The sequence below is a fragment of the Takifugu flavidus genome, chromosome 7, assembly GCF_003711565.1.
Source record: "Takifugu flavidus isolate HTHZ2018 chromosome 7, ASM371156v2, whole genome shotgun sequence".
Classification (NCBI taxonomy): Eukaryota; Metazoa; Chordata; class Actinopteri; order Tetraodontiformes; family Tetraodontidae; genus Takifugu; species Takifugu flavidus.
Window position 1 is genome coordinate 781005 of NC_079526.1, and position 25662 is coordinate 806666.

Genomic DNA, 25662 nt, shown 5'->3' on the forward strand with positions numbered 1-25662 from the left:
GTTATACTGTTTCGTTTTGCATGCCCAAGCTGCTCTCCCTAGTGCGAGTGGAGATCATCTTGGCTTGTGTTTTGCAGAAGAGGAGAAGAGGAGCACATCCACAATTGACTGTTCTTGTTTTCCAACTTTTCAAGGAGATTTTCAGGAATTTCCATTTCATTGTTGTTAAGCCAATATAAACTTTTAGGGGACATCTTTTTTGGCTCATATGGCTCATCAGCCTTAGTCTTTTTTTAACTATACAGTTTAACACCAGGAGATTATTGTAGCTACAGAGATATTTCCTATTGCTGCCTGCTCTTCTGCGCTCTTGCTGAGGTGGAAAATTCCACTCACTCTGCCACGCTCCTCTTCCACACCCATCTGATTTGGCCTAACCATTTTCACCTGTTTCTTCTGCCTAAGCTCTATTTAAGCCATGGCGGTTCTGCTTTGCCAGATTGTTATTGCTCCATGCCTGATTCTCCAGCACTTTCTTTTGTTGAATTTTCTGGTTTTGACCCTTCCCGCCTTGGACTTTTCTTCTGTGTCGGGTATGTCTAAACCTGGTTCTCAAGGGCCATAATCCAGCCAGGTTTTCTGTCCAACCAGGTTGAAAATGCATTCAGTGGGATAGAAAACCTGACTGGATTGTGGCCCTCAAGGACTGGGTTCGGACAGGCCTGTTCTACGTCTCTGCCCTGGTAAATCTGAAAGCCTTCTGTCTCCAATTCAGAGTTTTGACAAGTGTTTATTTTGGACCGATGCCCACTTGTGGTTGTGTGGTGTTTCCTGCATTACACAGAGGCCCTAATTATTTCTGTGCTGTTTCCTGCAAGTATTGATAAAGCCTTTTATTAAAACTGTCCGGAACTGCTGTGTTGTGAGTGGATCCCACCACACCCGTGTAATTTTCACCTTCCACTGAATATTTTTGGTAGGTGTTTTTGGTTATCTGATGAGATTTTGTGTTGTCCTCCAAAAAAGTTTAGTCTAAAATGACTCTGTTCCAAACAATCTTCCCACCATGTCTGATGTTGGTTGGTATCAGAAAAACCTTTGTACTCACTGCGCTTGCAATTTTTAACTTTTACATTTCAACAAAGAAAAAATGTCAGCACTGCAGGTTTTAAAGCCTTTTCACCTTCCAAACCTTGAGCAAGATGTTTGAATATGATGTACTGCTTCTCTTCTCAAAGGTCTCTTTATTTATTTTCAGGATTGTCCTTGTTGTCAAAAATCATTGACGGTAAATATAAGCATGTAAGTTGTGGGTGTCAAAGGTTAATTGCACAGAGGACGTCCGTTAATATTCAGCAGCTAAACTGAAGGTGGACCTTTTTAACATTCTGTGAGAAACACTTCCTTAACTGCAGCTTGATTCAAAGTCGGAGTGTCTCTGAACTCTTGATTTATTACTGCGTGTAAGGTTGCAGGAAGTAAAAAAAAAAAAAAAAAAAGCCATCATTTAAGCACTCTGCTCAATGAATAGTAACTAATATATCTTCCATTTGAGTATTTATCATTTCCCCACCATCTGAGAACTACCCTAGTGAGCCGAGTAACCAGCATAATGTCTGTGTTAAACTTCTACATTACATCATGCATCCAGTAGAAAAGGAAGTCAAGAACCTGTTAACACCTGCTACACAGCTCTCTACTAATCAATCAAAGCTGGTGAGAAAAAAGTGAGACTGATATTTCCTATTGGAGATGCTGTGGCCACGACTCTAAATGTTGGACTGCTCTGCTTTGAGCAGATTTAGGAACTTTAATAAGACTTCCTTATGGACCACAGAGAGACTTAGAGTTGATCCCCGCAGATCTGATGCTCTCATGGCATCACCACTGGCTGGGTCCCCAAATATTCCTGTCTACTGTAGAAAGACCACCATCATATTTGCATATGATACCAAAGGCGGGGCACCTGAAAACATGGTGCAGTACACTTCCTTAGATTTCTAAGGAAGAATACCTTCTTCAAAAAATCTGGAAGAATGGTGTGTGTGGAGCCAACACCATCACTGGACACCAGTCCTTCTATCACTACTTAACTGAAAACATTCTGACAAAGAATGTCTGCATGTGGCTCAACTGGCTCAGAGGCTAGTGCTCTCCGAGGCCAATAGGGTGTACAGGAAACTCATCAGCTGTCCTCTCTGATCATCAGAACAGTTGTCTCAGTAAAGCAACCCCACTACTGAATGACACAATGCACCCAAACTGAACTGCTGCACTGGTGCGCCATACAGATCACACGAACAAATGGGTGTCACCCCACAGCTATTCATGGGATGGGTGCAAAGGTGAAACACCGATAGCTCAGGTTTTGTGTTGTTCTGTCATGTAGGAATGAATTGTTTACTACTGTCCTATTTAAAATGATTGATTCCTTATAAGGAAATGTTGAGCCTGAACTTGTTAACAAGTCCATTTTTGATGCCAGACCGTGCTCTTCTGAACAGTTTTTACAGTCATGCTGAAATCCTGGAGACAGGGCTGTGGCACAGGCTGAGTCTGGCAGCTCTGCCAAGTGAATGGAATCCATAAGAAGGTTCTATAAACTGGGGACAGTTTCTCATGATGCTCTCCGTGACCATAGAGGATCTGCCATTACAAGTACCATGACCAAATTGAGCATTAAAAAAAAAACACAGGTTGAGTCAACTGGCAGAAAATGAAGCCTTAAATTCCCTCTCCCAGAATGGTGTACAAAGAGTTTACATCATCAGTTAGACCTCAGCATTATTCTAGTCCTGGCACCTGAAGAGAGATATCCTGCTAATGTCTGGGCAGAGATGGCGTCTTCTTAAAATGTGACAAATGCAAATTAGGTGAGAGAAATTAAATGTGACTAATGTGTAGAGACAGAAAAAAATCAATTGTCTCCTGAACAAATGAGCTATTAAAATGATTGTATGCTACAGGAATATATTATCCTGAGCAGCTGCCTGCAGAGGAATCAGCTAACACCATCACTGGACACCAGTCTTCCCAGTCTGCACATATCCTGCACAGGCAGACCAGTGTTGGTGTGGTTAGTGTGCCGGATCACACAGGACAGAAACCTGCTCACAATATAATGTTGCTTTGCAAGAAAGAAATACAGGGAAAGGAAGTAGCAGCCAGAGTGAATTTCTTTGTCTTTTAAAGGGAATTAAGCAGACTCATTTAGGGGGACCCTCCTGCTGATGGCCGGCTGGGTAGAGAGAGAGGAGAGGAGAGAGAGAGGAGAAGGGGGAGGACAGGTAGAGGAGAGGATAGAATAGGTAGGAGAGGGGAGGAGAGGAGAGGAGAGGAGAGGAGAGGAGAGAGGAGAGGAGAGGCATAGAGCATAGAGCATAGAATATACATACAAAAATACATTATATTGAATTAAATTGAATTGAATAAGCTGCTGGTTGAGTGGGTCAGCGGGCCTGAGGTCAGTATACAGCTCTGAAGGTGGCGATACCTGTAAATGGATACAGAAGGGGGGGGGGGGGGAGAAGTGGAAAAACTACACGGGAAATAGCATTACTAGTCTACTTGATGGGGAGGAGGAGAGGAGAGGAGAGGAGAGGAGAGGAGAGGAGAGGAGAGGAGAGGAGAGGAGAGGAGAGGAGAGGAGAGGAGAGGAGAGGAAACCATGACCCAGTGGGGTGACAGAGGCCTGTCAGGTGATCATATTTCTGGACCCCGGCAGCCTTGGCCTATAGCAGCATAGCTAAGATGTTGACCTAATGATTAGACGACCCCCTAAGTATGACAATTTGTCTGTCTATGATAATAACTGGAACTACAGAATTAGTAACAATAAGCTTTTTCAAAGATGTAGGTTTTAAGCCCAATCTTAAAAGTTGCGATGGAGTCAACCTCCCATACCTGGACAGGGAGCTGGTTCCATAGCAGGGAGGCCTGGTAGCTAAATGCTCAGCCCCCCTCGAAACTCTGGGGACCACAAGTAGACCGGCATTCTGAGAGCGGAGCGGTCTATTGGGCTGGTAAGGTGTGACTAGCTCCTCCAGGTAGGATGGAGCTAGGCCTCTGAGGACCTTGTAGGTCAAAAGAAGGGTTTTAAAAATTATTCTAAATTTAATGGGCAGCCAATGAAGAGACGCCAGTACAGGAGTTATGTGATCTCTTTTGTCAATACCTGTCAGAACTCTGGCTGCAGCATTTTGGATCAGCTGGAGGCTTCTTAAAGAGGAGTTTGGACACCCTGATAATAAAGAATTCTAGCCTGGAAATAACAAATGCATGGTCTAACTTTTCAGCATTATGGTGGGTCAGTAGTTTTCTAGTCCTTGTGATGTTCCTCAGGTGAAAAAAGGCACTTCTAGAGACTAATTTAATGTGTGAGTTGAAGGAGAGATTTAGATCAAAAGTTACTCCAAGATACCTTACACAGAGACTAGATGTTAATGAAATACCATCTAGAGTGATCATGTGATCTAATCTATCCCTGAGAGGTTCAGGACCAAACACCATGACCTCGGTTTTTCCAGAGTTAAGGAGGAGGAAATTTGAAGACAACCAAGACTTTATGTTTTGAAGACAGGTCTGAAGCTTCCCTAACTTCTCTGTCTCCTCTGGATTCATGGATAGATAGAGCTGAATGTCATCAGCATAACAATGAAAATTTATTCCATGCTGCCAAATGATGTTTCCTAAGAGAAGCATGTACAAGGTGAAGAGGATTGGTCCAAGTACAGAACCTTGAAGAACTCCATGGCTAACCCTACTGTATGAAGAGGGAACGCCATGGACATGAGCAAACTGGTATCTATCAGAAAGATACAATCTAAACCAGTCTAGGGCTGTCCCTTTAATCCCAATCACATGTTCCAGTCTATGTAACAGGATGCTGTGATCAACTGTATCAAAAGCAGCACTGGGGTCCGGCAGAAGCAGCATAGAGATCAGTCCATGACCTGAAGCTATAAGAAGATCATTCGTAACTTTAAGAAGTGCTGTTTCTGTGCTGTGGTGAGCTCTAAAGCCTGACTGAAACATCCCAAACAGGCTGTTCCTCTGCAGGTGCTCCAGTAACTGAGTCACCACCACCTTCTTCAGAATTTTAGAGATAAAAGGAATGTTGGATATCGGCCTATAGTTTGCTAAGACATCAGGATCCAGTGATGTTTTTTTAAAGCCGTTAGCAACGGCTTCATCACTGCCACCTTGTAGGACCGGGGTACATAACCTGTCACTAAAGAACCATTGATCTGGTCCAGGATAGAACTGCCTATCAATGGTAAAACATCCTTCAACAGGTGTGTTGGGATGGGATCTAAAAGACACATGGTGGTCTTGGATTTCTGAATTAGCAATGACGCCTCAGAAAAATATATAGGGCTGAAGGAGTTTAAGGGCTCGTTGGAGAACCTGTATGTTCCCACAGTCAGCACATATGGTGATGGTCCAGTTGTTGGGATGGCCTGGTTAGCTTTCTCTCTGATAGCTAGAACTTTATCAGTGAAGAAGCTCATAAGGTCTTCACCACTAAGGGAAGAAGGGATACGTGGATCTAAAACACTGTGACTCTTGGTTAATTTGGCCACAGTGCTGAAAAGAAACCTGGGGTTTTTATGATTTTCCTCAATTAAAGAAGAAAAATAAGCTGTTCGAGCCTTACGGAGGACCTTTTTGTAAACTAACAGACTGTCTTTCCAGGCTACATGATAGCTATCCATTTTACAAGAATGCCACTTCCTTTCTAGTCTGTGTGCTTTCTGCTTGAGGGTCCTGATATGTGAATTATACCAGGGGGCACACCTCCTCTGATTTACTATTTTCTTTTTCAGGGGGGCAACAGAATCAAGCGTGATTCTCAGTGAGGTTGCTGCACCTTCAGCAATAGAGTCAACCTCAGCAGGGCTAAGATTATAATGACTGATCCCTGGGGAAACACACATTGGTCCTGGGTTTAGAGCAGGGATCACGTCCTTAAACTTAGCTATAGCATTATCTGAAAGACATCTGCTATAGTAAGACTGTGCTCTGAGCATAGAAGAATCCTTAATCAGAAATGTAAAAGTGATCAAAGAATGATCTGACAGGAGTGGGTTCTGAGGGAACACTGACACATGTTCTACCTCAACACCATAAGTCAGAACTAGATCTAGGGTGTGGTTGAAGTTATGAATTGGTTGGTTTATCTGCTGGAGTGACTCAAGTAATGAAATGAAGCCATTTCTAAAGCTGTCATTTACAATGTCTACATGGATATTAAAGTTTCCAATGATAATGACTTTGTCCATTCTAAGGACCAAGTCAGATAAGAAATCAGAGAACTCAGATAGGAACTCTGAATGTGGCCCAGCAGGGGGCCGATATACAACTACAAAAAGAAGTGGCTTTTCTGCCTTCCAGTTCAGATGGGTGATGCCAAGAGTCAGGCTTTCAAATGAACTGGAACCATATTTTGGTCTAGGATTAATTAATAACTTGGAGTGATATATTGCTGCCACTCCCCCTCCTCGACCAGTAACACGAGGAATATGATAATTAAGATGGATAGGAGGAGTAGATTAATTTAAGCTAACACACTCCCCCTGAAGCCAGGTCTCAGTAAGACAAAATAAATTAATGTGATGATCTGCTATCAGGACCAACAGGGATTTATACAAAAGAGATCTAATATTTAACAGTCCACATTTAATTGTGATATTAGTTTCTCCAACTTGTGCTTTACCGCTCCCCTGCTCTGTGCTTGGTGAACTTTTAACCGTGGAACAGAGGCTACCTCTATAGCGTTAAATATAATATTGTTGGTGGATGAGGGTTCTAAGGAAGCAGCAGAGAGGCGTGTAAGACTACAACTCTGCATCCTGGTCTGGACCCTGGATTGTCAGGTCACTTTGAGTCTAATAAAATTAGCCAAATTACGAGAAATGAGAGTGGCACCATCCCGTGTGGGATGGACACCGTCTCTCCTAATCAGACCAGGTTTTCCCCAGAAAGTGCTCCAATTGTCTATAATGGCCACCTGGTTTTCGGGGCACCACAGTGACAACCAGTGACGAAGCGATGACATGCGGCTAAACATCTCATCACTGGCCAGATTGGGGAGGGGACCAGAGAATGCTACGGAGTCCGACATCGTTTTTGCGTAGCTGCACACCGACTCTATGTCAATTTTAGTGACCTCCGACTGATGAGGGTGTTGTTTGCTCCAACGTGAATAATAACTTTACCAAAATTCCGTTTACGTCTCGCCAGCAGCTTTAAATTTGCTTCTATGTCGCCTGCTCTGGGCCCCGGAATGCACTTGACTATGGTCGCTGGAGTCGGCTTCACGTAGCGCAAAACAGAGTTGCCAATTACCAGGGTCAGTTTCTCAGCGGGTGTGTCGCCGAGTGGGGAAAAGCGATTAGCCACGGGAAGCGGTTGGTGGTGCACCGTGGGCCTTTGGTTTGGGCTACGCTTCCTGCGAACCGTCACCCAGCCGCCCTGGCTAGCCGGCTGCTGCCGGGGGACCGCTAGCTGTAGCTATGCTAGGCAGCTCCGCAGCAGCTAGCTTCCCCTGGCTACCTGACGCAACTCCAGCTAACTCCAAGCTGTGGAACCGCGTCTCAAGCTCGCTAAGTCTCGCCTCCATAGCCGTAAATAAACCACACTTTCTGCACCTATTCCCTTCACTAAAGGAGGCAGAGGAGTAACTAAACATTTCACACACTGAACAGAAAAAGACACTGAGTGAAACAGACAGTGAGGCCATGCTAATGTTAATAGTCGGCGGAGCCCTGTATTTGTTTAATATGGGTTGTTTCGCACTGTTGTTATCAGGTGACAAGAATGTCTCAAGTGTTCAAATTTTAAGTACAGTGATCCCTCGTTTATCGCGGGAGTTGCGTTCCAAAAATAACACGCGAAAAGTGAAATCCGTGAAGTAGTCAGCTTTATTTTTTTTAATTATTTTACAATGCAATACTGAACTATAGAATGAAACCAAAAATCAAAACCTGTTTTAAAGCCCAAAATTTGTTTAAAACAATAATTTTAATATAGTAATACAAGGTTGGAAACATTGTCACTCGTGTATTTCACAGTCCCAGCTGTGCCTCTTCGTCCTGACTCCGCTCCGCTGTAGCGTCTGTTTCTACTGAAGGCGCAGGAGTCTTTCTCCGAGAGAAGAACATTGTTATGGGTAGTTGTTGGCGCTCTTTCTTTTTCTGAGCAAGAAGATTTTTATAAACGGATATGCCACCTTCGATTATATTTGAGAACTGCAATGAACGACTCGCAAAAAAAATCCGTGAAGCAGCGAAGCCGTGAAAGATGAAACGCGATATAGCGAGGGATCACTGTAACGTGAATACAACACACACAAGTGATCAATCATTTAAACATTAAGAAGCAGTGACAGAAACTGAGTTAAAGACTTGTTTTTGTGTTTAAACCAGTGCTCAGTGTCAGCAGGCCAACCAACTTGACCTTCACAAGTAAGAATGGGCGATGAGGTAGCAAAACAACAATTCCAGAAATACTAACTGCAGGAAGGAAAAGACTAAGTGGTTTTTGGTAACAGCGGTCTTGACTTAAGGAGTAAGGAGTAGGAAGAACTTTAATGCCAAGTACGTTTTTACACATACAAGGAGTTTGACTTGGTGTTTGTTTCTTGCAACAATTTGAACTCCAAAATCGAATGAGGACAAGCCCAAGGTTGAAATATATCCATGGCGCGTTTGAGATTGTGTTTATTGACTGTAGTTCTTGATACTTGTCCAATGTGTGTCTGAATGTGTGATGCCAAGTTCACAGTAATCCTGTGGGGCATAAATGATTAATCGTGTTTAGGCTGAATTTAGAATCAGTTCAATCTTTAGTCCAGGTTCATGTCAAATAGTCAGTAGACTTGTGAGCCATGACCTTGTTAGCCTAGTTAACCTAGTTAGTTCTTCAACTACAATTGATATGTCCTCCTAAATAACATCAGATTCTCCGCTTTTAGAGTTTAATGAGAAAAAAAATCCAAATTGAAACATGGAGGGTAAAAGTCAGATGTATATTTGGAGACTTGTTGTAACCTTACACATCTGCTTCCTTTCAGGTCTTTTTCCAGCCTCTCAGAGAAAAGTGAGGACGTCAGAGCCAGCTACCTCTACAGGCAGTGGGTGGGGCTTGGTCTGAACGAAGTTCACATGTCCAATCACACAGTCCTGCTCAGCCTTCCTGGTTCCACACCAAACACAATCACTGACAGGTCCAGCCACCAGTGTTTCCTGCCTTATGGTATCCCATGCGACCAGCGTGGATTCAATGACCAGGAATCCCCCTATGCTGCTTATTCTGCATCTGGAAGCGTGCAGGTACTGTGCCCTGCTTGTCTAACTGCATTTTTAAGCCAAAGTGTGCTTCGCCCTCGTCGCCACTTCCTCTTCCTCGTCTCCTCCCACTCATTATTTACATATTGTCTCAACAACTGCCGACAATTAAAGGGTCAGTAGTCAAGGTCACAGCCACAGCTCCTGCAGTCACATTTGTTCAAGGTCCAGCAGAAAGTGTCTGGCTACTGTTCTTAGCGCCTTAGTAGTCATAAGTGTTAGTCATTGGAGAATACAACGATGCAACAGCACGCAGGGGTAAGTCATGAAACATAGAGGGAGGAAGTAAACACAGAGACAATACAGGAGACTATCAAAATAAAACAGGAAATGAACTAAACAACAAAACAGATCGAATCTTTTGCAATATTTGGAAAGGTTAGAAAGTATTTTTCTATTTTTTATTTTCAATTTTTCTCCAAAATAAAATTGAACAACACAGGGAGGAATATTTCCTTTCATTTATTTTCATTTTTTTTATAAGATAACTACATGTGCAACATAAACTAAACATACCACCTGTCATAACATTTAGAACCTAATTAAAACCCTAATTTAACACAACCCATACAACATGACTGCTGCTCTCACACCTCAAACGGTTTTCCAGTTGGGTACAATCGTTACAGTCAGAACACATTTCTCTAAGTAGAGTTCCTAACACATGTCATTTTGTTGCTAATTCAAGCAAAGCTGTGATTACTGAGACTTCAGTGAGGAGACAATAGCTAACTTTTTCCTCCCCCATTTTTTCCTCCTCTCATGTGTAACCACTAACATTGGTATAATTTACATCATCTTACCTGCAAGAGAAATTCATGTGTTTTAGCCATGGTTACTGTGGCAACACAACATTAACTGAACATGCCACCCGTGCTAATAGTTTGTAACCACAACACGAGGATATATTCGCCCTGTCGACATAAAGGGTAATTATATCCAAACCAAGAATTGATCTTTTTCCAGGAGACAAATCACAGCATCATGTGAAACCACACCAAATACCGTATTTTCACGACTATAAGGCGCACCTAAAAGCCTAGAATTTTCTAAAAAAATCTACGGTGCGCCTTTTAACCCGGAGCGGCTTTTGTATGGATTACGGTAATATTGGTTAATCGCGGCTACCGTAGTCAGTAGGCGTGGCCGAGGTAACAGCAGTAAATTCAGTCCCAAACCATTTCTGTCTGTAAAGACCCCAAAATGGCTCCTTGCAAGAGACGCGCTTTTGACGCAGAGTTCAAACCGAAGGCTATCGGTCACGCAGTTGAACACGGAAATAGAGCAGCGGCAAGAGAATTTAACGTGAACGAATCAATGGTGCGGAAGTGGAGGAAGCAACAAGACGACCTGCGCCAGGTAAAGAAGACTCAACGGAGCTTCCGAGGAAACAAAGCAAGAAGTGGATTAACAAAGGAACTCCAGCCGCTAAATATTGGTGTCAACGGGGCATTCAAAGCTAGACTGCGAACTGCGTGGGAGCGGTGGATGACGAACGGCGAACACACGTTCACCAAGACGGGGAGACGGCGCCGAGCGTCATACGTCACTATCTGCCAGTGGATCGTAAATGCCTGGGCATCGACCGTGGTCCGAGCTTTCGGGAAGGCAGGGATTGTCACTGAAATGCCAGACAACACCAGCGACACCGACCCTGATGACGACTTTGACGAGACGGAGCCGGCCATGTTGGACGCCGTATTCGCACAACTGTTCAATTCGGACACCGAAGAAGAAGAATTCGAGGGATTCCTGGATGAGGAATGAACTGATAAAGTGATCTTTACGTGTTTATTTTGTGTGTTTACAACTTAACAAGGCTGGTCATACTGTGAATATGGAAATTACCGTTTGAACAACGTTGTTATATTGCTATTGTTATATTGCTATCGCTTTGCACTACTTCGAGAGTTCGAGTTACCGTATATTGTGTTTGCACTAACGTCTGATTTACCGCAACGGTACTACGTGATAAAAATGTTGCACTGAATCGAAGATTTATTAAACTCCACTATCCACTTGTGATAAAAATGTTGCACTGCCTGTTATAACTCGCTGTTATTAAACGAACTGTGTTACGCGAAAACACTACGTCACTCGGGAAAAATAATAAAACAGCTGTTTATTCGTTTTGGGAGTGAATAGAGTTGTGAGAACGACGGTTTGTATTCTATTAATAAAGTTTGACTGATTTATCTGGCTGTTTTATTGACATTCCTTTTAGCGCCGCTCGATCTAGTGAACGCGTCATGAAACCACAGGCACTACGCAGTTTCTATGCTATGCGCCTTATAACACGGTGCGCCCTGTGTATGAAAATATTTCTAAAATAGGCTGTTAATTGAAGGTGCGCCCTATAATACGGCGCGCCTTATGGTTGTGAAAATACGGTAAACAATAAAAGCAAAATATCTTCCTCGCCCTCCTGGGCGGTGCCTCCTTCCTTCAGACTCAGGTCCTCTACCAGAGGCCTGGGGGTCTGAGGGTTCTGCGCAGGATCTTAGCTGTCCCTAGTACTGCACTCTTCTGGACAGAAATTTCTGATGTGGTTCCTGGTATCTTTTGGAGCCATCTACTCAGCTTGGGTGTTACTGCCCCTAGTGTCCCAATCACTACTGGGACCACTGTTGCCTTCATGCCCCACCTTCTCTCCATCTCCTCATTCAGCCCTTGATACTTCTCCAGCTTCTCTTGTTCCTTCTTCCTGATGTTGCTCTCACTCGGGATTGCTACATCTATCACCACCACTGTCTTCCGGTGTTTATTCACCACCACTATGTCAGGCTGGTTGGCCATCACCATCTTGTCAGTCTGGATCTGGAAGTCCCACAGGATCTTGGCCTGCTTGTTCTTCAGCACTTTCGGGGGTGTCTCCCACCTGGACCCTGGGACCTTCAGTCCATACTCAGTACAGATGTTCCTGTACACTATGCCAGCCACCTGGTTATGCCGCTCCATGTATGCCTTGCCTGCTAATATCTTGCACCCTGCTGTGATCTGCTGGACTCTCTCAAGGGCATCTCCACACAGTCTGCACCTGGTCTCTATTGCTCTGGTGCTCAGGGCCTGTTCTTGTGCAGCCATGAGTAGTGCCTCTGTGCTGTCTTTCAAGCCGGCCTTTGTCAGCCACTGGTATGTTTTCTCGATATCAGCCACTTCCTCAATTTGTCGGTATATATATATATATATATATATATATATATATATGGGTAGCTTTCTTTTAAATCCCCATGCCTATTTTCAAAAATGAAATAGTGTCCCAACATTCTGAAATTCTTGTCAGTCTTGATGTCATTGCGTGATAGGAGTCAAAATTGAGTTCACGAGAACAGAATATATTCTCAAGTAAAAGACATGATGTATTTGGTTAGGGTTAGTTCTATCCCTGCAGAACTAGGTCTGACATTTACATTTTCTCAGTGTAGGATGTCAACACCAATCAGCTCAAATGCAAATACCATGCTAATTTTGAGATGAGGAGCTTGTCTTAGCTTATTTGGCTTATTCTGTTTTTTTAAACATCTGTACAATGTAATGCTTAACATCCCTTTGCATGTGTGACCAATATAAGAAAGCATTCTGCAGTCCCCTACATTCTAGTTCTTGAAACCTCTTGTGGAGGAGTAGCTGTGTACAGCCACATGTTTATCTGAACAACAACCCCCAACCCTGACCACCAGGCTTGCTAACACTGCCGTTAAACTAAAGGTTATGGAACCCTGTCTGTGCCCTATGACTATTTCAACAAATACCTCACTTACACATTTCATTCATGTTCATGTTCATGTTTCTGTGCAGTTTTTAATGTATCAGCAACACCAGTACCTAATAAAAAACTAAGTCAGCAAGTTCAGTGACCCAATGCTCTATGGTTGCATTCATCTGGGCTACAGTGAGTAAGTGAGGAGGTTATTTTCAGTGCCCACTATAAATGGTGGGGGTAGTAAGAGTAGCCAGGGAACCTCTCACATATGGCCCACTTCAGGGAAAAGGAACTCGAATTTTCCAGAATGAAGTTAGTAGTTTTTCTCAGGGGCAGTTAGAGTCCTTGACCCGTAGGTGATCACCAGCAGACCTCCATGTGGTTTCTGGTAAAGCAACACCCCAAACCCCTCTCGCGAAGCATCACAGTGCAGAATTAATGGCTGCTCAAAGTCAGGACATCCTAAAACTGGCAGCAGAGAGAAGTCAATAAACAGCCAATATACCTGCTTGTGCTCAGCTGATTACACTATTCTATTAGATCATGGTAATTGCACTTTTTAGCTTTGTGTTTTGTTTTTGTATTTTCTGCCTTTGTGGTTCCCATTATCAGTTCTTTTTCCTTGAAAAGAGAAGATTGTAGACTGGCTTTGCAATCCATTAGAAGTTTCTAATCACTGTAGTATCAGATGAATCCTACTAGCTTTCTTATTTCCTCAAACCATGTTGGGGTTTCTTGGTTTTACAATCTTCACAGGGGAAAATGTATCCATGGTCCAATGTGTGAACTTTTTACCAAATTTTGTGACCTGCCTCCCCAGGAGTTTCCCCTCTTTTCCCATTTTCTTGATGTTAATTTCACTCCCTCACTTTGATAACGCTGTGGGCGTTTTCTCAAGTCATTCATGTGATTATCAAATTATGAAGATTGAACAAGGTTCTTGTTCAGATAAGGGTGTTAGGTCTCGGTTTGCTCCTGGACCTGAGCGCAGGAAAAGCACAGTTGGAATAATGTCCAAAACAAGTCTTTATTAAGAGCTCAGGTCAACAGTCCTCCTGGACAACAGGAATAGCACTCTTCCAGCTTTCCGGAGCGCACAGAGAGGTCCAGTGTGGAGCAGACATGGGAGTCAGGTCCTGTGCGTTCTTCCCTCCAACAGGGCAGTGTGGAGACCTTGAACAAGCAGGGAGAAGTGTTATGAGTAAAACCAAAAACAAAGAAACAGGAATCAGATCTACCATGGAAAACACGATAACTCTCGAACGCTGGCAGACAGGCAATCCGTCCATATGTGGCTGATAGAGCTTGCAGGCAGGTGCGTCCACCTGCAGCACCGGCAGTAACAAATTATTGGCTCCTCCAGGCCCCCTGCAGGAAAAAGCTCCAAAACCTTTGCACATATTGTCAACTACGGAAAGAACATCTGAAAGGAAAAGATAAATATATTGCTCAAAAAAATGAGAGGAACACTTTTTAATCAGTCAAACGTCTGGGATATTTATCTGGTCACTTAAGTAGCAGAGGGGGGTGTTAATCAGTTTCTGCTGTTTTGTTGTTGATGAAATCAACAACAGGAGCATCAGAGGCAACAATGAGACAGCCCCCCAAAACAGGAATGGCTTTCCAGGTTGAGGCCACTGATACTTTTTTTCCCTCCTCATCTCTTTTGGCTGATGTTTTACTGACTGACTTCCTACTACTGTAGTTATTCATTTGGCTTGGATCAACATCTCTGTTGATAGCATGGTGTGGTACCTGGACGCTACAGAGGTTGCACAATTAGTCCAACTCCTCCAGGATGGCACATCAAAACGTGCCATTGCAAGAAGGTTTGCTGTGTCTCCCAGCACAGTCTCAAGAGCATGGAGGAGATTCCAAGAGACAGGAGAGCTGGACAGGACCATTTAATTTGTCAGGCATGCGTAGAAGCACGTGGACCACACAAACTAATCATTTTGAGTTGCTACAATGACATTTTGGCAAAATGGACCAGTCTGCTGCATCATTTTTTCATTTTCATTTTTGGGGTGTCTTTGATTTCCCCCCTCTATAGGGTGATTATTTTCATTTCTATCAAATTATGTGGCATCATTTTGTTACTAATACATCATACTTTTTTTTTTTTATCAGAAAAATATATTCAAGATCACCCCCCCCCCCCCCCCCCCATTTAGATCTGATGTGTTTTTGAAGTGTTCCTCTAATTTTTTGGAGCAGTGTATTATAAAAGGGTGGTCATAGCTCAGTCTGTTGGGAGCTGGAGCTCATCTCAGTTTGAGCCCTAGGGCAGACATAACATGGAAGGCGTTCTCGTAGTAGGGGGAGGTGCCAGAACACCTTTAAAGCATTGCCCAGGTACCCTTGAACCCACAAATGCTCATATAGGGCCCTGCCATGAATCTGTGACTCATCCAGGGGTATACTATGCCTTCACCCTTTGTGTACCCTCCCCATTACCCCGAAAGTGAAAAAACAAAAGAAGACGAAACATATTTAAAAATCATCTCAATGCAGACGTAATTTTCCATTGGCCTCCATCATCAGACACCTTCCCCATTAAATCAGCAACCTCTGAATGGCAAAGCAGAGAAGACGTGCTGGTCCCAACAAGTGAAGGCATCCCTGTAAGCTGCTTAGAATGCTGCAGTTTGAAAGCGGCAATGAGAGACCAAGCCAAGATATGATGAGTTGGGACCCAGGATCTTTCCTCTGGTCCATAACCCTCCCACCCCACCATGAACAACCATCCTCTTCTCCTACAACGTGCCCGTAGCAAATGAGGGATACAGTGGACCACCATAACTGAGACAAGGAGGCAAGGGAAGCGGAGCTGCCAGAACCAGGAGGCTCTCATGTAAAGACTCTGACCACGAGGCAGGATCCTTTTACACCAAGTATTCTGTTGGGCCATTGGACTGAGGGTGTATCTCCAAGGAAAAGGTTAGCTCCAAGCTGGCTGCAGAACTCCTTTCAGAACACAGATGCAAACTGGGGTCCTTGATAAGAAACCATATTGTTTGGATATCAGCATGACAGGTGAGTCTAGAGCCATGAGCCATACAGAACCTCAGACCTTGGGCTTGGGCAAACAAGCAAAATCTGGAATGCAGGTGATGGAGTCGACCTGCCCTTGAGTGGCTGACCTCACTTTCTCCTCGATGGGTGCCTCCCCTTTGGTTGCTGGGTTATTTGGTGACCCAGCAATCTCGTGAAACAGTGTGAACTTTTGGATTGTTGGTGGAAAGAGTGGACTTCATTGTACTTGGGTGATGGAAAGTGCCTTAGTCCACCACCTCTGTTTAAGGGTGAGGTGGAGGACTGGCCAAGGCTCACCTGTTGGCATGATACCCCCCATTACAAAATGGCCCCAGGGGTCACGTTCAGGTGCGGGTTATTTCGGAGTCAGTGGATAGGTATCGGCCGATTGTGTTGACACTGTTCCAGCGGTCAGTCATCTGCAATACATCGAGTCCCAGTTGTTGTGTAGCATGGAGCCTTTCAAGTACTCCCATTTTTGGTACTAACTGAACTCTATGCCATTGGGTTTGCTATATTGTGTATCATGAGGTCATCAGAGAAAAATGTGTTTACTTGACTGTATAAGAAGGAGCTATTGGTGTAAACACTTCGGAGTTCTTCACCAACGGGACCGCGAAACCTCCCTTGGGCAAACTGCAGTGTCCGATAGAACTGACTGTTCTCTCCAATAAACATCTATGCTAACCAAGTCGGTGTCTGCGAACATTCCTTCCTCATCAGCAAATCTTGGCTACCACCAAAAGAAATTCACAACAACGGTCTCTGCCTAAACTCTTCTATCTCCCCTCTGCCCTTCTCCTACCTCTCTGTCCAGTCAGCCATCAGCAGGAGGGTCCCAACATATGAGCCTGGTCCTGCTTGATGCTTGATGTTTGCTTGATGTTTCTTCTTGTTAAAGGGGAGTTTTTCTTCCCACTGTTGTTTGTTGAGGGTCAGGCTCTGGGATTTTGTAGAGCTCCTAGAGACATTTTATAATGCAACAGATGCTATTTAAACAAAGATGGTTTGATTTGATTTGAATTTATAGAGTGCAGACAATTTCATGAACTATATTATTTGTAACTGGGATGGTAATGTAAGATAAATTACCTCACTTTAGATACACAATATTTCCTTTGACCTGATCTAATCTTGAAGATGACCTAGTCCATTTTCCCCATTCTTTATCACTTTTAGAAACACCTTAGCTTGATTGCTGTCAAATAAAAATTCTGTTCTGACAATCTCAGTTACAACCTGGGGTGGAGCTATGCCTCTCGCAAGTCAGTGTTCAATCACATTGAACTCAATGATGAGCTCTTCTGCGACTCCATCTTCATAGGCGACTAGCAATTGTACTGGAAGCTCAACAGGTGTTACTTCCTTGGTGGGTAACCTGAGGTTGGCTTCAATCCAACCTGAAAATGTTATCAGTGTCAGATTCACCGCCCATTTAATATGCCACAGCCAAAGACCTCTAAAAGGAAGATACCGGTTTGAGTTGAGAGATGTAAAAAACAGGATGGACCTTCATATTAGATGGCAAGAATACTCTTAGGGCTGAGGTATTGATGACCTCCTTCATGGTTACTGATTGAATAAAGCAAGGGAAGAGTTTACAAGATCCAGTCTATGTGAGGGTTATGGAGAGAAAGTCTGGGGTAACTCAAAACAAGATGAGCCTAAAGTGATAAGATTAAAAGGAATGTGACAGACTCATTGTGGTTACTGGAGATTACCAGGGATATGGAAACAGTCTTATGTGTAACCTCAGAGAAGACCTTGTCATTTAAAGCAAGGGCAGGAATGGGATTCTTCAGCCCTTTTAATCTACAGCCTAGCTGTTTGGCGAGGACCAATCAAATTGTCCTCAGCGCTCAAATCGATGAGAGCTTGTAAGGCAAGAGTAATGTTATGTATTTAGAGGGAGGCCTTGACCAACAGCCTTCCCTTCTGAACAGACCAGGCAGGAAAATATAAAGTGAATGGACTGCCCACAATACAGAATAGGCACTCATCAGCTCTGATCTTGTGGCGTCGCTCCTGTGGTGTTAATTTGCCTCATCCCAGTTGCTTTGTCTCTTCCTCTGCAGATGGGGCTCTGCATTGAATTGAATTACCTGACTGAACCGCAGTGTCAGTGGGTGAGTGACGTTCTCACCGAGACTCTGCCCTGATCAAATTCCTCGGCGGGACGTCTGACTGACCCCCACACCTCTCGCGGAGGCGAATATTGATTCTCATGGTGAGGGATATAAGGCGGTGCAGTTCAGAGGGTCCAAAATTCAAAGTCCAAAATTCTGTAATCTGCCACAGAACCACATTCCAGTTGGAGATTCAGAAGCTGAAGCATAGCCACTGTGACTGGGGTGGTCAAAAACAGTTACGTTTTGTTTCTAAATCAGAGGATGACAGGTTACTGAGATTTATGGCACAGCTCACTGCCTCAGTCCAGGCCAAAACTCTGACCTGAAGCAATTCCAGAACATATTAAATCTTAGCAGTGTCAGAGAAAAAAGAGAGCGGCCACTGACGGAAAACCAATCCACACTGCAGCAGAAAACCTTAACACTTATCCAATTCCCCCAAAACAGATCCAGGTCACTCACGTGATTGTCTCTGAGGGATGAAGTACGACCTGAAGCCTCCATAGAAGACAAAGTTACAGACTGGAAGAGAGAGACCGGAGCCCTGGCAGCTTAACTCTTAACCCAGATCGGCTGGTCATGTCGTCCAAACAAGGCTGCCTGAGAGGACAGAAGTTTGCAAGTGGGGTCTATGGAATCCATACAGTTAGGGTGTATGCCAGACAGGTCACTGAAATGTGCTTCTTGAGTTGTTTGCTCTAAAGATTAAGATTAAGATTTAGAGCAAACAACTCAAGAAGCAGAATGATCAGGGGCTGGGAGGCAGACAGGCAACACAGGGGTGGGCATAGTGGGCAGAGCTAGAGGCCAAAATAAAGGGCAATCAAAAACGGGAATCCAGAAAATCGGTTGGAATGTTTTCTTTAAAAAAAAAAAACAGTGCTGGAGTGGTACGTGATTTATGACTGACGATTGAATGATGAACTGGCAGAGGATGGGAGGGAGAGCAGGAGTTAATACCACAGGTCTTATTGAGGAAATAGGAAGGGGAGGAACCCTGGAGGAAGGGTTGGAGAATTGGGTCAGCCATGCCGAGCCTGCAGAGTCAAAGCGAATTTACAAGAAACAGAACACAAAGAGCAAGGTAACACCAGAAAAACAAGGGAAAATAGATCAAACCACCACATCCCAACAGTTTTAGCAATCAGGACATGCCCAATAACTGCCCGATCATCCCAGCAAGTCTTAGTTTATCATTGGTCAGTCCTTTACCCACAGCTTTTTAAAAAAAAAATCCCTCTGGATCAGGTCAGTACTGTAATGTTCCTCTGCAACAGGTTCTGTGGATGAGGAGAGAAGCCTTTCCTTCAGCTCTATTGCCCTGAATAGAAAGTTCCCTGCGGACTCACCACTGTTTTGAGTAATGTTTATTAACTGAGGGTAAAGATCATTTGATCCGTTTTTGCAATGCACTTTTAAAATGGCCCAAAGATTTGAAAGAGTAAGATCTGATTTGATTTCCAACATATCAGGAAGACATGGGCCTGGCTTATTGCTCTGACTACTGCTTCATACATTTCTGGCTCACAGTGATTTCATTTCTGTTCCATCTCAATTTGATGGACCATAGTAGAATATGACTTTGTTTTTCTGGGCTCTCTCTCCAATCTGGACATTATTTTAAAGCCACGGTGAATTGTCACTTCAGCTAGCTATATTAGTAGTGCAGTGGGTTATTCAGAATTGGGTTTCTGTCAATCTAATCAATTGGGCAATTTCTTCTTATAATTTTTTTAGAGAAGTCATATATATTAGTTGGAGCGGAACATATTTCTCTTGAAGGCTGGGAAATGAGTCAGCATCTCTGCTGGCCTTCTCCTTTATAGCCTCTGTCTGATATTCTTCCCTCACTCCATTAGCTTTAGTGATAAAAAGGGCCAGAAAATCAAGAGCTTCCTTCTCATCTTCACTTATTTATCTGATCAGTGAGTGCTTCATTTTCTGTTCTCCAGTGGATATTTTACATGGCCAACCAACCTCTTCCAGCTGTTCCACTTTTAACTCTACGAGAACCTGACCTGACAAATATTTCAGTCTTTCCAGCTCCATTGTCTGGGGCTGAATATCCACTCTCAAATTCTCTCATGGTTGCACCGCTGATCCCACTTTTGACATCAAATTTCGTTGCACACTTAATTGGACAATGCAAGAAGTATTTTGTTTCATTTATTTACATTTCAGAGAAATATGTGCACAGTCTGTTACCATGGCAACATGACCTAAACTGAAGATGTCACCTATTGTTACATTTAGAACCAAGTTAAAAGACACTATATAGCTCTGCTGCTCTTGACCCTTTTCACCAAGGCTCTCTGCTTGTGGGTTTACTGTATATGGCTCTGGGTGTATGTGTGCATGTAAGGGGACAAAATGTAATAATTGCACAAGCTTTAGATAATCCTCTTATATTCTAGATAGATAGATAGATAGATAGATAGATAGATAGATAGATAGATAGTGATAGGTTCAAACTGTTCATATCACTCATGTGCAGAACCCTGTGACCTACTTTAGTTGATGTTCTATAACCTCAGGATAGAAGGGGACAATCTGAACATCCTGTGACACTCCATCCCTCATTTCCTTATATGTTCCTTTTGTATATATCATGCTTTGTTTTATACGGTGACGCTTATGCTTTATCATGTGACGCTTACGCTTATTGTAATCTTACATGTTCGTGTGCTACTATAAAAATAAACCTCACCAGGGCCCACACTTGTAGCCCAAACTTCAGATGTGTGGTTGCCCTTGCAGCAAGTAAACTGAAGCTTCCGTCTCATTCCCCTGATGGCAACAGCACAGGAAGAAAACTGATCACTTTCTCCCCAACAGATAGATAGATAGATAGATAGATAGATAGATAGATAGATAGATAGATAGATAGATAGATAGATAGATAGATAGATAGATAGATAGATTAGAATTAGAATCAGGTTTATTGCCATTGTTCATGTAATACACAGTATTACACAACCTAGGAATTTGTCTTGGTGTGACGCTGCAACATTCAACATAAAGAAGACAACACTAGAATAAGATAAATAAAATAAGACATATATACAGTATATATATAAATAGTAAGAAATAGTGCAGGTCAATGCAGGAGTAATGTATTGTTCGTGAGTCCGACTGGCTGCTGTACATGGTGCTTTAGTGATAAGTCACTTGGTGTTCAGCAGCCTGATGGCAGAGGGGAAGAAGCTGTTCATGTAGCGGGAGGTTTTGGTCCGAATGGACCGTAGTCTCCTGCCTGAGGGGAGGAGGGAAAACAGTCCGTGACCAGGGTGGGAAGGGTCGGCCGTGATCCGACCTGCACACCTCCGGGTCCTGGAGATATACAGGTCCTGGATGGATGGAAGCCTGTAGCCGATCACTTTCAAAGGGGCTGTGACTTTCCTGAAGTCCACAATCATCTCCACTGTTTTCTGAGCGTTCAGCTGCAGGTTGTTGTGTCCGCACCAGGACACCAGTCCAGCCACCTCCGTCCTGTAGGCAGTCTCGTTGCCATTGGAGATGAGCCCGATGAGGGTGGTGTCATCCGCAAACTTGATCAGCTTGACAGACTGGTGGCTTGAGGTGCAGCAGTTTGTGTACAGGGAGAAGAGCAGGGGGGAAAGTACACAGCCCTGGGGTGATCCAGTGCTGATGGTGACGGAGTCCGAGACAGTCTTTCCCAGCCGCACATACTGCCTCCGATCCGTCAGGAAGTGAGTGATCCACCTGCAGAGGGAGTCAGGCACACTAAGCTGGGACAGCTTGTCCTGTAGCAGAGCGGGGCGGATGGTGTTGAATGCAGAGCTGAAGTCCACGAACAGGATCCTCGCGTAGGTTCCCGGGGAGTCCAGATGCTGCAAGATGGAGTGAAGGGCCAGGTTGACCGCGTCGTCCACAGATCTGTTAGCTCTGTAGGCGAACTGCAGTGGATCCAGGATGGGGGTGGTGATGGACTTGAGGTGTGGCAGGATCAGGCGCTCTAAGGACTTCATGACTACAGAGGTGAGCACCACAGGTCTGTAGTCGTTAAGCCCAGTGATCCGTGGCTTCTTTGATGGACGATGGTTGAAGTTTTGAGGCAGGCTGGCACCTGATAGATAGATAGATAGATAGATAGATAGATAGATAGATAGATAGATAGATAGATAGATAGATAGATAGATAGATAGATATAGATAGATAGATAGATAGATAGATAGATAGATAGATAGATAGATAGATAGATAGATAGATAGATAGATAGATAGATAGTTGTGAGTTTCATGTCCAATTATTGACGTGTGCATTTTAGAATATCTGAAAAAATAAATGAATAAAAATTAATCAAAAATGCGTTGTCTACATTACAAATGTACCATTTAAAGGGTTAAAATACACTAACTGTAGTAGTAATATAATTTGGCTTCGCGTGTACGCTAAAGTAAACAAAAATGAAAGGCGGACACATAAATACACACACACAAGAAAAGCCCAAGCTTTGGTGGATTTTAGCTCTCTGCATCCACAGAACAGAACAAGGGGTTGAAGGAGATGCTTGTTATTCCCAGGAGCCCCAGCTGGCCTGAGGGCAGGTAAAAAGTTGGAGCAATTCTCTACATATTAAAGTCCCCCCCCCCTCTGTCCTCTCCCTGCCTTTCTTCCATGTTGTTCTGTCTCTTGTTCTCAATCTATCCACCTGTCCATTTGACGAGGGGACTCACTGTAGGTTCAACTTCATCCATCACCATCCTATTATTGCAGCCTGCTTGTACCATGATGCCTTCTATTAAATGACTGTTGGCTGAAGCTAACCATGGCTTTGAGACAGAAGCAAGAGCACACACAAAAGAAGAACCATGCTGTAACAATTGCAAGGACTTTGAGTGGTAGATGTGATGTGTACTAGCAACCTCTCCTGACATTGGCTTTACTGCTCCAGCAGGAGTATGAGAATGACATCAGTCTATATATATATAGTATATATATATATATATATATATATATATATATATATATATATATATATATATATATATATATATATATATATATATATATATAGTATATATATACTATATATATATATATAGTATATATACAGTATATACAGTATATATTAAACACAGCACTGTCAACCATCCCTACCACTACCATCACTGAGACCAATCAGCTGATGTATGCAGCGGCAACGGTAATCCTACAGATGCTTGGCTATAAGATGAAGAGCATGAATAGCCATAAGGAGCAAATGGCCCAATGGAGGAGGAGGCTAGAGGCAATAATCATGGCAACATTAAGAGAAGTGACGGATCAATACTGGAAGAGTATCTGGGAGAAAGAGGCAACGCACAACACTACTGCCCAATGGCTGCAAGACCTACAAGCTGAGCACAGCCAATTCCCAGAACAAGACCCAGTAGTCATCACCTTAGCAGACATCCAAACATGAGTGTCCAAAATGAAGAGCTGGACAGCACCAGGGCCCGATAAGATCCACGCCTACTGGCTTAAGAAGCTGACTGCACTCCATGAACGCCTGGCAGCACAGATGAACCAGCTGCTAACATCAGGGGAACACCCAGAGTGGCTAGCCCAAGGCCGGACAGTCCTCATAATGAAGGACCCCCAGAAGGGCACAATACCGTCCAACTACCGGCCCATAACCTGCCTCACCACCACATGGAAGCTCCTATCAGGCATCATAGTGGCTAAGATCAGCAGGCACATGGATCAATACATGAGCAGAGCACAGAAAGGCATAGGGAACAAAATCAGAGGTGCCAAACACCAACTACTGGTCGACAGGGCAATCGCCCAGGACTGTAGGACGCGGCACACCAAACTGTGCACTGCCGGGATTGATTACAAGAAAGCCAATAACTCAATGCCACACACATGGATACTGGAGTGCCTAAAGCTGTATAACATCAACAGCACACTAAGGGAGTTCATCCAGAACTCCATGAAGCTGTGGAACACGACTCTGGAGGCCAACTCAAAGCTAATTGCGCGGGTGAGCATCTGATGTGGCATATATCAAGGAGATGCTCTGTCCCCCTGCTGTTCTGCATAGGCCTAAACCCCCTCAGCCAGATCATCACCAAGAATGGCTATGGGTACCAGTTCCGAAGTGAAACAACCATCAGCCACCTCCTCTACATGGATGACATCAAGCTGTATGCCAAGAATGAGCGTGACATCGAGTCTCTGATTCACCTCACTAGGATCTACAGCAAAGACATCGGGATGCCATTCAGGCTAGATAAATGTGGGCGGGTGATATCTAGAAGGGGAAAGGTGATCGTTACTGACGGAGTTGAACTACCTGAAGGGAACATCACAGATGTGCAGGACAATTACAAATACCTGGGGATCCCGCAGGCAAATGGTAATCATGAGGAGGCAGCTAGGAGCCAAATACCTGCAGAGGTTAAGACAGGTCCTGAAAAGTCAGCTGAATGGTAAGCATAAGATCCAGTCCATAAACACCTACCCCCTGCCAGTAATCAGATACCCTGCTGGCATAATACCCTGGCCACTGGAAGAGATACAAGCCACTGACATCAAGACAAGGAAGCTCCTCACCATGCACGGAGGGTTTCACCCTAAGTCCAGTGTCCTGAGGCTGTACACAAAGCAAAAGGAAGGGGGCCGAGGACTAGTAAGTGTCCGAACTACTGTCCAGGAGGAAACAACAAGCCTCCGAGAATACATCAAGAAGATGGCCCCCACTGACCCACTGCTGAGTGAATGCCTCAGGCAACAAAAGCCCACCAAGGAGGAGGAACCTGAGGGGCTATCATGGAAGGACAAGCCCATGCATGGAATGTACCACCGACAAATTGAGGAAGTGGCTGATATCGAGAAAACATACCAGTGGCTGACAAAGGCCGGATTGAAAGACAGCACAGAGGCACTACTCGTGGCTGCACAAGAACAGGCCCTGAGCACCAGAGCAATAGAGGCCAGGGTCTACCATACCAGACAAGACCCCAGGTGCAGACTGTGTGGAGATGCCCCTGAGAGAGTCCAGCAGATCACAGCAGGGTGCAAGATGTTAGCAGGCAAGGCATACATGGAGCGGCATAACCAGGTGGCTGGCATAGTGTACAGGAACATCTGTACTGAGTATGGACTGAAGGTCCCAGGGTCCAGGTGGCAGACACCCCCGAAAGTGCTGGAGAACAAGCTGGCCAAGATCCTGTAGGACTTCCAGATCGAGACTGACAAGATGGTGACGGCCAACCAGCCTGACATAGTGGTGGTGGATAAACACCGGAAGACAGTGGTGGTGATAGATGTAACAATCCCGAGTGAGAGCAACATCAGGAAGAAGGAACAAGAGAAGCTGGAGAAGTATCAAGGGCTGAATGAGGAGATGGAGAGAAGGTGGGGCATGAAGGCAACAGTGGTCCCAGTAGTGATTGGGACACTAGGGGCAGTAACACCCAAGCTGAGTAGATGGCTCCAACAGATACCAGGAACCACATCAGAGATCTCTGTCCAGAAGAGCGCAGTCCTAGGAACAGCT

The 25662-nt window shown here is 44.2% G+C and overlaps 1 protein-coding gene across 4 annotated transcripts in view; it reads left to right on the forward strand.

Moving 5' to 3' along the window:
- LOC130528251 (inactive N-acetylated-alpha-linked acidic dipeptidase-like protein 2) overlaps nt 1–25662 on the forward strand; it is a 350820-nt gene that overhangs the window by 206186 nt on the left and 118972 nt on the right. For all 4 annotated transcript variants that reach the window (XM_057037405.1, XM_057037407.1, XM_057037404.1 and 1 more), the window contains one exon: nt 9014–9272. In XM_057037405.1, the coding sequence (XP_056893385.1) occupies nt 9014–9272 (259 nt within the window). The remainder of the gene's footprint in view (nt 1–9013; nt 9273–25662) is intronic.